General features: G+C 33.7%; 1 protein-coding gene across 1 annotated transcript in view; it reads right to left on the reverse strand.

Annotated features, from left to right (window-relative positions):
- The window catches only part of LOC148953423 (carbonic anhydrase 2-like), a 199,710-nt gene extending 186,252 nt beyond the window's left edge, over window positions 1–13,458 (reverse strand). Inside the window, exon 1 of the mRNA XM_089087664.1 lies at window positions 13,393–13,458. Within this exon, the coding sequence (XP_088943790.1) occupies window positions 13,393–13,444 (52 nt within the window). The 5' untranslated portion in view covers window positions 13,445–13,458. The remainder of the gene's footprint in view (window positions 1–13,392) is intronic.
- Window positions 13,459–13,990: the final 532 nt, after the last annotated feature.

The raw sequence follows: 13,990 nt of genomic DNA on the forward strand, positions 1-13,990 counted from the left end.
AAGGCAACTAACGCCCAATCCACGCCCACCATTTATCGAGACACATCTAATTAAAATTATGAGATAGCCATTTTGTTCAAAATAGTCGAAAGGCCCATAAATTATATCTTTGAGGGTGACACTCCCCCCACAGCCCTCAGGGTAGGGGTTGTAAGTTATGCTCTGGGGGCATATAAGGATTTTATTGAAAGCTTTGTCGTTGGAACTAGAAAACGGGCTCATTCCATTGGAAATTCAAAGGGCTGGTGCCCTTTTTAACAGTCGAAAGTGATTGGAGGGCAACTAACCCCCCTATCACGCCAACCTTTTCCCCAAAGACATCCAATCAAAATTTTTAGATAGCCATTTTGTTCAACATAGTTAAAAGTTTTAGAAATTAGGTCTTTGAGGATGATAACCTCCTCAGAGCCCTCAGGCCAAGGGTTGTAAGTTATGCCCTGGGGGGCATATAAGGTTTTTATAGAAAGCGTTGTCGTATAAATTTCAAAAAGGGTTCATTTGATTGGAAGTTGAAATGGCTAGTGCCCTTTTTAATAGTCGAAAGTGATTGGAAGGCAAACTAACACCCCTTCCACGCCCATCATTTATGTAGACAGATCCAATCAAAATTATGAGATAGCATTTTTGTTCAGGGTAGTTGAAAGATCCAGAAATTATATCTTTGAGGATGAAACTCCCACCACAGCCCTCAGGGTAAGGGTTGTAAGTTATGCCATGGGGGCATTTAAGGCTTTTGTTCAAAGCTTTGTCGTAAAAACTTGTAAAATGGCTCATTTGATTGGAAATTCAAAGGGCTAGTGCCCTTTTTAATATTCGAAATTGATTGGAGGCTAACTAACCCCCCTCTCACGCCGACCATTTTCCCCAATACATAAAAAGTTTTCAAAAATCGAAATCAAAATTTTTAGATAGCCATTTTGTTCAACATAGTTAAAAGTTTCAGAAATTAGGTCTTTGAGGATGATAACCTCCTCAGAGCCCTCAGAGCAAGGGTTGTAAGTTATGCCCTGGGAGCATATAAGGTTTTTATAGATAGCAATGTTGTAGAAACTTCAAAAAGGGCTCATTTGATTGGAAATTAGAAGGGCTAGTGCCCTTTTCAATAGTCAAAAGTGATTGCAGATTAACTAACACCCCTCCCACAAAAATCATTCCCCAAACACATTCAATCAAAATTTTGAGATAGCCGTTTTGTTCGAAGTAGTTAAAAAATCCGAAAATTATGTTTTTTAGGATGATATTCCCCCCACAGCCCTCAGGGCAAGGGTTGCAAGCTATGCCCTTGGGGGATATATGGTTTTTTATAGAAATTATTGTCGTAGAAACTTTAAAAAGGGCTCATTTGATTGGAAATTGAAAGGGCTAGTGCCTTTTTTAATATTCGAAAGTGATTAACCCCCTTCTCACGCCCACCATTTCCCCAAACGCATCCAATTAAAATTTTGAGATATACATTTTGTTCAGCGTAGTTGATTTCTAGATAGAAAATATGTTTTGAAGAGGACACTCCCCCCACAGCATTCAGGGCAAGGGTTGTAAGTTTTGCCTTGGGGGCATATAAGGTTTTTATAGAAAGTGCTGCCATAGAAACTTCAAAAAGGGCTCATTCGGTTCAAAATTGAAATGGCTAGTACCCTCTTTAATAGTTGAATGTGATTGGAGGGTAACTAACCCCCCTCTCACGCGCACCATTTCTCCAAACACATCCAATCAAAATTTTAAGATAGCCAATTTTTTCAAGGTAGTTAAAAGTTCTGTAAATTAGGTCTTTGAGGATGACAACCCCCTCAGACCCCTCAGGGCAAGGGTTGTAATTTATGCCTTGGAGGTCTATAAGGTTTTTATAGAAATTGTTGTCGTAGAAACTTCGAAAAGGGCTCATTCGATGGAGAATTGAAAGGATTAGTGCCCTTTTTAATAGTCGGAAGTGATTTGAAGGCAACTAACCCCCTCTCACCCCCACCATTTCCCCAAACACTTCCAATCAAAATTTTGAGATAGCCAATTTGTTCAACGTAGTTAAAAGCTATGGAAATTAGGTCTTTGAGGATGACAACCCTCTCACAGCCATCAGAGCAAGGGTTGTAAGTTATGCCTTGGAGGCCTATAAGGTTTTTATAGAAAGTGTTGTCATAGAAACTTCGAAAAGGGCTCATTTGATTGGGAATTGAAATGGCTAGTGCCGTTTTTAATAGTCGGAAGTGATTGGAGGGCAACTAACCCCCCACTCACGGCCACCATTACCCATAATACATCCAATCAAAATTTTGAGATAACAATTTTGTTCAATGTAGTTGAAAGTTATGGAAATAAGGTCTTTGAGGATGGCAACCCCCCCTCCAATACTCAGGGAAAGGTTTGTAAGTTATGCCCTGGGAGCATATAAGGTTTTTATAGAAATCGTTGTCGTAGAAACTTGAAAAGGGCTTATTCGATTGGATCTTGAAAGGGTTACTGCCTTATATAATAGGTGAAAGTTATTGAGGAGCAACTAACGCCCCTCCCACGCCCACCATTACCCCAAAAACATCCAATTAAAATTTTGAGATAGCAATTTTATTCAACGTAGTTGAAAGCTCTGGAAATTAGGTCTTTATGGATGACAACTCCCTCAGAGCCCTCAGGGCAAGAGTTGTAATTTATACCCTGGGGCATATGAGGTGTTTATAGAAATCGTTGTCGTAAAAACACAAAAAGGGCTCATTTGATTGAAAATTGAAAGGGCTAGTGCCATTTTTAATAGTTAAAACTGATTGGACGGTTTGACGTTTTTATAGTAAAGAGCGAAGCGGGTACAATGTATTACTTTTTTTTTGTTTTAGACCTGGGCACTTCGTATCAAAGGATTTGTCGTAAAAACTTCGAAAAGAGGTCATTCGATTGAAAATATAAAGGGCTAGTGCCCTTTTTAATAGTTGAAAATTTTTGGAGGGCAACTAATCCCCCACCCAAGCCCAATCTCCCATTTGCCTATTATGTTTAAAAACTAAATGTTGCCTTAAGATTAAATCAAAGTGCAATGCGTTAATGCTAATTCCCAATAAGGCATCTCAGCAGTATCCAAAGAACGAATGAGAGTATTATGTTCAAACTTTCGGGGCTACTTCTGCTCTTAAAATTTAACCAAATCAAAATAGCGTAAGTGTATCCAAGCTATCAGAGAAATTAAACAGATTTTTCTCGAATGGTATCAAGTTTTCTGTTTTAGGTCAACTAGAGGATTTCTGAAACTAAATTAAACACTATTATTTGTGTCCACATTTTTAAAAGGGCGTGTGTTTTTAAAAATTTTGTAAAATTTTTCTCCAGCTTACAAATAGCTGGCCAAACTATAAATTCTTAAAACATTGATAAATGAATTAAACCCAAAACGATCAGAAATTACAATTAATAACCGAGTCAAACTCAAAACTAGCAGAAATTAACATGAATAGGGCTCAAAACCCCTATGACTTCCCAATGCTTATTAATCACAATGTTAGTATTTTTTGATTTATTAAAGTTATAAAAGTAAAAATATTTATATTTTCTTATAACCCCAAAATTTGTTGGTTTTTTTTAACTTTTTGAAAAAAATCTGGTTCACCTGTTACCGACTTTTGAATAAAAATCCTGTTCTTGTTTCTCTGACTATGAAAAAAACATTGAAAATCCTGTTTATTTGTCTGACTTTAAAAAAAAATCCCATTTGCCTGCCTCTGACTTTGGAAAAACCTCAATTCATATACCTCTAGCCCAAACAAACCTATATTTCTGATTTTAAAATTTTTGACTTTGAGAAAAATTCTCATTTATGTGTTTTCGATTGTTGAAAAATCTTGTTGACGCATCTCTAGCCTCTGGGAATCCCATTCACATGTCTCTGACATTTGAATGTCCAGAAGAAATTCTGTCCTGAAAAAATGAATAAATCTTCCTGTCTTTGGAAAAATGTTGTTCAACTGTCTCTGACTTTTGAAATCCTCAATTCAAATTACTCTAACTAAAAAAAAGAATAGGGTTCGTACGATTCTGACTTTTAAGAAATTGCTAACGTACCATAAAAATAATGGATACATAATATAGTATAGCAATGAAACATTCTTATTGAAATAACGGCAGTTAGAGTATTATGAATAATGATTACTTTGAATCCATTCAATTAAATACTTCGTTATGTTTTGAAAAGGCATTTTATTCCATTTGAGATGGCATTTATTCCATTTTGGGATCATATACAAATTGTTGAAAAACTTCTAAGTCCCAAAATTTGATGTTTTTTTTAAAGATCAAAACAAAGTAAAAAAAAGAAAAATGTCACTAAAAACACTACTTTTCTATTAAGAAAAATCACGACTGTATATTATCTTCATTTCGTATTTCAAAAATACCACAAGTGAATTTGTTTTGCTATGAGTATTTTTAATTTCATTTTAAGACATGAAAAATTTTTTTTTTAATTGCAATTCCAAAAAAAAGTTGAAAATATTTCTTAGTTAAAAAAAGTAAAAAAAAAAAATGCCATGATAATTGATTCATTCCCGGTTTACTTTACCCAGGAGTTTTCCGAATAGAAGTTTCCCGGTTTACTTTACCCAGGCACGCATCATAAGAAAAAAGGGGTAGCAGACTTATTGCTTTTTGATTCATTAAAATTCTGTTTATATTATAAAATGCATTTAAAATCCCTTCTCGGTGCCCTTTAATGTCATAAATTTAAAATCCCGCTTTATATTCACTCAGTGTAGGAGACTTATAAAAATTTAAACCGGTTTCATTCCACCCGAATAAAAATCTATTCTCAGATTTTTCATAGGATTAGAGAATATTCAGTACGGCTGGAATATCGGTTTCATTCAACCCGAATAAAAATTTATTCATAGAATTTTCATGGGTTTAAAGAACATTGAGTATGTACCGTCTGGTATCTGCAAATGAGTTTTAGGGTATATGTAAATATGTTCTCATGGAAGTATGCAAATGAGAGTCTCATGGGAGTATAGGCAATATGGTTGCTAGGGAAGGTTCATTACCGGAACTGGTAGCTAGGTAAACCTGTTATGGAAATTGTGAGGCGCTTGTATCCATAGAAAACATTTAGAGCCTCAGGCGTGCTATCCGGCCGTAGATACCCCATACTACTCATTCTTGCTGCCATCGCAATACCTTGGCAACAAAAAGTTTCAAAGCCTGTCACTTTCAGAAATAAGATGACGAAGAAAACCGTAAACTAAAGGATTGTTGGCATACCAGAATACAATTGTGTACATCCCAGTTGTCAAAAGGGCATATCAAAAATATCCCTGGATCCACTAATGGTGTTTAAATGCAAATTGCTAGGAATGTTGAACTAAATCAAAATATACAATGTACATCCAGCTTATTGATATGATTTGCACAATTTCTCCAAAACAGTTAAAGATAATAAGTTGAAACATTAAATGAATGTTGAAAGGGATTTTGAACTCGATCAAAAGAGACTGTTTACATCTCAGTTTTCAAAACAGTATATTTGTAATATTTTTGAACGGCTAATTAAATTGACTTTAAACTTCCAGGGATTATTGAGGGGGGGGATGAAATAAGTTAAAAGGCACAAATTAGAACTAATATATTAGAGAGGGACGTTTAAATTCTTGAAACAAAGACGTGAGACACTGGGGAAATCTTCTTTATATTCTCCAGTAATGCAATCAAACGTTTGGCAATCAAAAACGAAAGCAAATTAATTTAAAAAGAAATTTCCTAATGTAACTTTTTCAAGGAATTCTATGGAGGCTCATTAAACTTATAGGAGCAGGAATAGGTCTTTTATTAGTTTAAACTCAAAACGGCTAGAAATTACTGCCAAAGAATAAATTGAACCCAAAATGAACAGATATTAAATTAGTGATCATATCAAACGTTAAGATGACAGACACAGATGGAGATGAATAATTAAATCTTATAATGAGTAAAACTTAATTGAGTATTCCAAGCAAAATTGAAATGAACAAAAATTACTTAAAAAATGGATTAATTTTTAGTTGAAAAGCCGATTGTATTTTCAACGTAATTCTCACATTTTAAAACTCCACCTGCCCCTAAAACTATTTCTAGTATATGTCTCTAAGAAAAGTAATTGACATTTAGTGTTTTTCGTTGATGTTCCGATCGTTCTTACTAATGGTTCATTGATGCTTCCCATTGTGTAACACAGCGATCGCTTCCAGGAAAACTCACAGTGTAACTGCTATAGATATAGGCTAAATTTTTCTAATTTTCAATTTGGTATTATCTACCATTATGAACAAACGGTTGATGAAAAGTGATTTCCAAAAATGATACTGACCAGGACAATCGGCTAAATTGTGTATATAGCCACGGTGAATTTTCTAAATAAATTAATAATAATATAAATCTTTATTATTTGTTATACTCTAAATAATGTAAGCCTCTTAATAAACAAGTCAAACCGTTCGTGGTAACAAATATATATAACTGCCGCGCAAATATATGCAAAATATGGAACTATATATTGATTCTCACTGTCGCTTGTCGTCTAACCAGAGACAATTTGAGCCTTTTCTTGATGTTATTATGTCGCCACAGTTTCGATACAACCATTTTATTGTAGTTGTCAATTCAGAATCGCTAAAGTTGTTATGTAAATTGCAAAAAAATTCAAAATCCAAAAATCCATGATAAATAAGAGTTAAAAATATATCATCATGTGCATTATGATGCAAAAATAATTATCTTTTATCAGACAACATAACACAAACATATTTTGAAAAGTTACCTCTTGGCGATACCTTATTTGAGTGACATTACTGCCTCATTCCCTGTGGTTCGTCTTTTACTAATCCAAAAAAAAAAGCCATAGGCTTTTCCTTTGCGTAATTATCTTTGAAAATCAAAGAAATCCAGAGAAAAATTTTAGAGTAAATAAAATTCACGACAGTTGAAAATTAAAAGTCGATTGTGCAGCAAGAAGAAATTCTTCCATGTAAACAACTTCACATCGTGGTTGCTGCGACCTAGTATAAGACAAAAACTTTATATGGTAACAAAACATAGTAACTTATCCATGTCAAAGTCCCAAACTGAATCATCATTGCTATCATTTTCAATTTTGGCACATTTTGATTCTTGCTGTCGCTTATCGTCTACCCCGTTTTTTCTAATTCAACTCGAATTTTTATTACTTCAGACAATTTGCCAATGTACTTTGCTTTAGCTGCCCTTTATGGTCTAGTTTTACATGATGGTCGAGGTTGTAGATTTGTTATTTTTCTAGGTGGTAGGACAAAAACTTCTTTTTCTTCCAGAGAATTATCTTTTGTAAAACTTGTAAATTTTCGTGTTTTGGGTCTTGTCTCATTTGATCGTCCAGGTTGATGATTTTCACCCATTGTGTATATAATTTGTTCGGGCTGTTCTCTTAGTCTTATCACGTTTGATGGTTTAGGTGGTTCGAAAGAATCGCCATTTGTATTCTCATCGCTATCATTTTCATTTTGACACGTTTTGATTCTCACTGTCGCTTTTTTTCTAACACCAATTCTCTTTATTCTTCATTTTGGAATTTCATTACTTCAGAAAATTTTGCAATGCCCTTTACTTTGCCTGTCATTATTGGTCTAATCTTTCATCATGGTCCAGGTTGTAGATTACTTAATTGTTCAAGTGGTGGGACAATAAGCTTCTTTTTCTTCCAACGAATTATCGTTTATAACACTTGTAAATTTTAATTTTTTGGGTCTACTTCTAGATAAGTTTTCATAATGATAAGTGTTTTCATACTGTCGTCTTTTCAAAGATATTTGATTATTCTAGCAAGTCTGATTTCTAACACCGATCGCAGGGGTGAATCCAGCGATAAATTTAGAAGGGGGGATGAATATTTTAATTAGGGATGGTATTAATGGTTCAAAAGTAAAAATCAAGTTTTAGAATTTATGGTACATTGTTTATTGAGACAACCCTGTAAATATGTAAATATATAATAAATCAAGCCGTCTTTTTTCTTGTGTGGTAGTTTCTCCCAAATGTCTTCTGGATTGACTGAAACACCCCTGTGTGTGGATAATAAGGCCAATCCATTAAGCCGTTCCTAACCAGAGGTACCCCTGGTATAGGATTTCACTCTTCTCAGGGTAGAAAAAAGAACGCTCGCACGTAGCAGCAGTGACGGGAATTGTTACACCAATCTTCAAAAATTGATGTAGCGTAGGGATAATGTTCTTATCACATTGTTTTAAGCATGTTATGAAATGTTTTGGTGCCAAGTTTCCTGACTGTATCCACATTCTCCTCTAAAGAGCTGACTCAGCTTTCAAGCTTCCCTTATAGCTGTCTGCATCAAGATACCAAAAATTATTCAGAGTATCATATATACTCTTTGTTTTTTCTTCGTCAAGGGAAATACAGTGATGAGGAAGAGGGTATTGCAGTGACTCCAGCAACTTTCCATGACTAAGAAATCGCCGATGCAGCTACTGCAGAAAGTAGTCCATACATGAGATAAACGCAGAAAGTCAGTAATACATTTCAGGATCCTCTGCCGCTGTTACGTAATTATTCCTTTACGTTTGTTTTGGAACTCATCTGGCACTCTAATGCTGATTTCATAATTTTCGCAACAGATCAGTCAATCAGTAAAACGTGGATGAAACATAGCTTCACTACTCTCTCTCATGTCTCTAACTTTGCTCTTAAGATCGTCAGCGTGTTTGGGAAAGTATACGATATCTATAGTTTCTGATTGCAAAGATGTCAACAAACTTTGTGACAGACTAAAATCCTTACTTACAGTAACCATAGCTGCAACAAAACTGTACCTCTCAATAGCAGATAGCACAGAATGAACTTTGCTTGAAGATTCAGAATCTAAATCAGGATGTTCTTGAATTTCCTTTGTAGCCTTACAGATAATAATGAACATCTCTCTAAACAGAATGATTGTTTTAGGTGTTCTAGTCATCTAGTCTCACAAACTTTGTTAGATTTTATTCTTTTTGTCCCTGTGATAAGATTACTTGCTTGAACAGTTTGTTTGAAAATTGCAGAGCGTTTAGGTGAAATTCTCAAGAAATTAATTACTTCTATGAAAGTTCCTAGACAACTTATTATAATATGTATATTGTACAAATGACACAGGGCTAAGTTTAAGGAGTGACTTGCACAGTAAACACAGACTGCATGGGGAATAATTTCGCAGAATATAGCAGCCAAACTTTGAAACTGGCTGCTCATAGATGAAATTCCATCTTAACCTTGCCCCCTTAAGTATTTTAATTGCTTCCCTCCAAACTAACATTTGCATTAACCAACCAAGGTCTACTATCAATCAACTGTTTCTTTTGGAAAAAGTTTACAATTTTTTATTTCCGTTTTGAAATTATGGACGACTAATTGACAAGCAGGGGCGTAGACTTCAACATAAACACTGAACAACCACACGCGTAATCTAAATGAATTTCAAAGCTCTTAGGAGCCTGAGGTTATAACAGCACGTGGCTTACTTGGTAGTAACCTAGCATTGTTCCCAACTGCATTTTCACAAAACAAAAATTCTTTTGTGGAGATCGTCACAGATTATCTACTTTTTGTGCATACATTATTCTACATTGATGGGATTAAAACCCATAATGAATTTGGTTAGCTTTTAAGACAGTTTTGTTCTAACTTTTATTTTATAAAATGAATAAATCCTTCAGTTTTTATTCTCATCACAATAAAATTTACAGCGTGCATGATCCTTTCTTATTACTCTAGATCTATAAGACCGTTTACCCTATAGGACAAATTTCTCAAGTTTCGGAGGGGGGGGCGTATTCACGTTATACTTCCCCTGAGTTTGCCCCTAACCCATTGTCTATAAAGCTTCAAACTTTTGGTTTTCTTTTTTAATGTTTTTGAATTGTTGTCATCCCTTGTAAATTACAAAAATTTTTGTAATTACTAGTTTTTTGCTCTTTAAGCAATTTCATTTCTTTTCATAATGTGGTCTTTTCAAAGATATTTGATTTTTGCAGCAAGTCCGATTTCTAACACCAATTGTCTACTAAGCTTCAAACTTTTGGTTTTCTTTTATAAGGTTTTTGAATTGTTGTAATCGTTTGTTAAAATATATACAAATATTTTTAGAATTAATAGTTCTTTGCTCTTTAGGCAATTTAATGTAAACTTCTGCATGTATGAAAATCTTGAATTTTTCCACATAAGTGTGACAAGTGTGACAACGTCATTTAAATAGGGCCTAAGGGGGCAAAACCTTTATCTCATGTTGAGGAAATAATAGTTCAATCTGGATTATTATACTTAATTTAGAAGAGAAAACCCATTAAATAAGCTCTTTTTCTCAAAGCTTTGCTCTGCAAAAGTCAAATTCTTGCTTAGAGAGTGGAGTCTTAGACTTGGTGGCATTCCTCATATTTAGGTTAACTCTGGATATACTTTGGAAAACGAATTAAATTAAATAAACGCGTTTTCTCAAATGAAAGTAGAGGAACGCATTAAAAACTGAAAAACAAAAAGAAAATATTCCTTATATAAGAAGGGACACCCCTTTAATCCAAGGGATACCCTCTTTACTCCATCTGTCTTTACGATTAAGTTTGACTTTTTTTCCAATCGTTTAAGAATCACTGCTCAAACAGGAGGATCTATGAATTGAAAAATCTTTTTTTTTTAGCAATAAAAAAACTAGTTATAAAGAATGAGGGGTTCAAGAGGAGGCAGTCCCCTTGATATGCGCAGCAATTTCTGTTCGTTTTAAGTTTAGATGTTGCACTTTCCTTTCACTTGAGAAAAAATCCTTTTTATCTATTTGTAATCATAGGCAGCGCAATAGCGCTGCCTAAGTAAAGAACAATGTTGGCGCAATGTGTTATTTTTTTTTAGACCAGGGCACTTAGTATGGAAGAACTGGTCGTAGAAACTTCTAAAATGGCTCTTTCGATTGGAAATTGAAAGGGCCAGTGCCCTTTTTAGTAGTCAAAATTGATTGGAGGGCATCTAACCCCCCTCCCACGCCACCAATTTTTCCAAACACATCCAATCGCAATTTTGAGATAGCCATTTTCTTCAGCGTAGTTGAAAGGTCTGGAAATTATGTCTTTAAGGATGACACCCCCCCATAGCTCTCAGGACAAGGGTTTTAAGTTACACCCTTGGGGCATAAAAGGTTCTTATAAAAACAGTTGTCGCAGAAGCTTCAAACAGGGCTCATTTGATTGGAAATTGGAAAGACTAGTGCTTTTTTTATTAGTCGAAAGATATTAGAGGTCAAATAACCCCTCCCCCAAGCCCATCATTTCCCCACACAATTCCAATCAGAGTTTGGAGATAGCCATTTTGTTCAAGGTAATTGAAAGGTCCAAAAATGTTTTTGAGGATAACATATTCCCCCAGCCCTCAGGGCAAGGGTTTTAAGTTATAACCTGGGTGAATATAAGGTTTCTTATAGAAAGCGTGGTCATATAAACTTCGGAGGAGCCTCACTGGATTGGTAATTAGACGCTCTAGTGCTCTTTTTAAGAGTCATAAAAGAAACACTTATATCTATTCACGTGAGTTTTATTTGCCTTGAAAAATAAACACTGTAACAAATTTATGTAAGCTGAATGCACTGAACTGTAAATGAGATGTAAATTATGATAAACTATGAGTAAATTTAACTATGAGTAAATTAACTATGAGTAAACTACACAAATGGCTTTAAGTTGACACTCTTAGGGACATTTAGGAGGAGTTTAAATTAAATGAAAAACCTATATGCATGGAGGTATTAAAAGGGAATATAAGCACTATAGGGCATATAAGGACACAGGCAGCGATGCTATATCATAGCTAGTAGTATCATTGATATTTTAAAGGAGCTAATTTTATTGAAAATTAAAAGTTCTATTGCCCTCTTAAGAGTCAAAAGTGATTGGAGGGCAATCAGCCCTCCTCTTTAGCTCATAGTTTTCCAGACACTTCCAATCAAAATTTTAAGACAGCCATTTTGTTCAGCAGAGCTGAATGTTCTAGTAATTATATCTATAGGGTCATTGGGTAGGTCAGTCCCCAACAGTTATGTAATAAACAATTATGCTTAAAAACTAAATGTTGCTTTAAAATTAAATCAAAACACTCTGTATGTATGCTGGGTGCCAATAAGACATCCCAGCAATATACCAAGAACGACTGACAGTATTCAGCTCAAATTTTCGGAACAACTTCTATTAGTACTTCTAAGTATCTAATTTTACTTAATCAAAAGAGTGTAAGTGTATTCAGGCTGTAAAAGAGCATAAATATATTTTTTGGGGAATGGTATTAATTTTTATTTATCAGGTCAACTAGAGGATGTATAAGACTAAATTAAACACTACTATTTGTGTCGTGATTTTCAAAAGTGTTTATGCTATTAAAAATTGCTGAAAAACTTTCTCCAACATAAAAATAGTAGACCAAACTACAAATTCTTAATAAGAAACCTGAAAGATTCAAACTATTATTTTGTTTTTCTCTGAAAAAAACCTATGTCAATTTAAAACAAACAGAAATTAATTGGAAAAAATAATTCCATAAAATAAGTTTTTAAAAAAAAAGTAAAGAACTCCATTAAAACAAAACTGAACAAAAACAGAATCAAATAATCTACCTAGCATACATCTACCACAAATCAGTATCAATAAATAAATGAAACCCAAAACGAACAGAAATTAAACTAAATAACAGATCAGACTCAAAACGAGCAAAAATTAATATGAGTAGGGTTCAAAACCCTTATGCTTTCTAAAAGCCAGAATATAGTTTATATTTACTGAAAAATTCTTTTAAATGTCTTCACTTATATAATATTAAACAATCGAAAATTATTAAGATTTTAAGGAATCTATATCAGCATATGTATATTAAACTGACAATGCACATCTTTTTTAGTAAATTCATTTGAATTTTTTCTGTAAGTTTCATATTATATTCTGGCTTTTAGAAAGCATAGGGGCTTAGAGCCCTACTCATATTAATTTCTGCTCTTTTTGAGTTTGACTCTGTTATTTATTTTAATTTATGTTTGTTTTGGGTTTAATTTATATATTGATACTGATTTGTGGTAGTTGTATGCTTGGTATATTATTTGAATCTATTTTGGTTCATTTTTGGTTTAATGGAGTTTTTTACTTTGTCATGAAAAACTTATTTGTGGAAAAAGTTTTTTTAAAATTAATTTCAATAAAGAACGGATGAAACATTATGTATTAACACCTTTGGTCTAAATATGTATGAAAATCTGAATAAAAGAAACCCTTATATCTTTTCACGAGAGTTTTATTTGCCTTGAACAATAAACACTGTAACAAATTTATGTAAGCTGAATGCACTGAACTGTAAATGAGATGTAAATTATGATAAACTATGAGTAAATTTTAGTTTACTTACCTGACACAACATCCACTAAAATAAGAGTTATGATGACTGCATATTTGTTCATTTTCAAATGACTAGGAGACTCTAAAAAAGTAAAAGTTTTGTTTTCTTTCACTCTTAAGAAAATGTGTTCCAAAAAAGGTTAAAACAAAATGTGGTTATTCATTGATCAAGGTTTTTGTTTATCTAATTATGTAAAAAATCATCCAGGGGAAATACCTCACAATTACAAAAAGTGCACTCAAGCATTTTCTTCGTCTTTATCAAACCATGTGAATTTTTTAAAGCGAAGAGCCTTAATAATGCAAAAAATACAAAAGAGTTTTTTTTGCAGTCCTTATTTATCCAGTCATATATGAGTGCATACAGGAAATAAACCTTATAAATCCAAGTAACATAATAAAGTGTTTTGTTCCCGTGCTTATTTACCTGTGCTTACGAAATGCGTTACACGAGAAAAGCACTAAAAATGTGCGCCAAGCAATAAAGTATTTTTTGCAGTTATTATTTATCCACACATACAATTATTAATAGAAGGGAGAGCCATGAAAGTGCGCCATATGCAACAAAAGTCTCCTACCAGTTTTGATTAATGTAAGCACCATAGAAT

Source organism: Artemia sp. Qi Xiang Cuo, chromosome 4, assembly GCF_049724085.1.
Source record: "Artemia sp. Qi Xiang Cuo chromosome 4, ASM4972408v1, whole genome shotgun sequence".
NCBI classification, from domain to species: Eukaryota; Metazoa; Arthropoda; class Branchiopoda; order Anostraca; family Artemiidae; genus Artemia; species Artemia sp. Qi Xiang Cuo.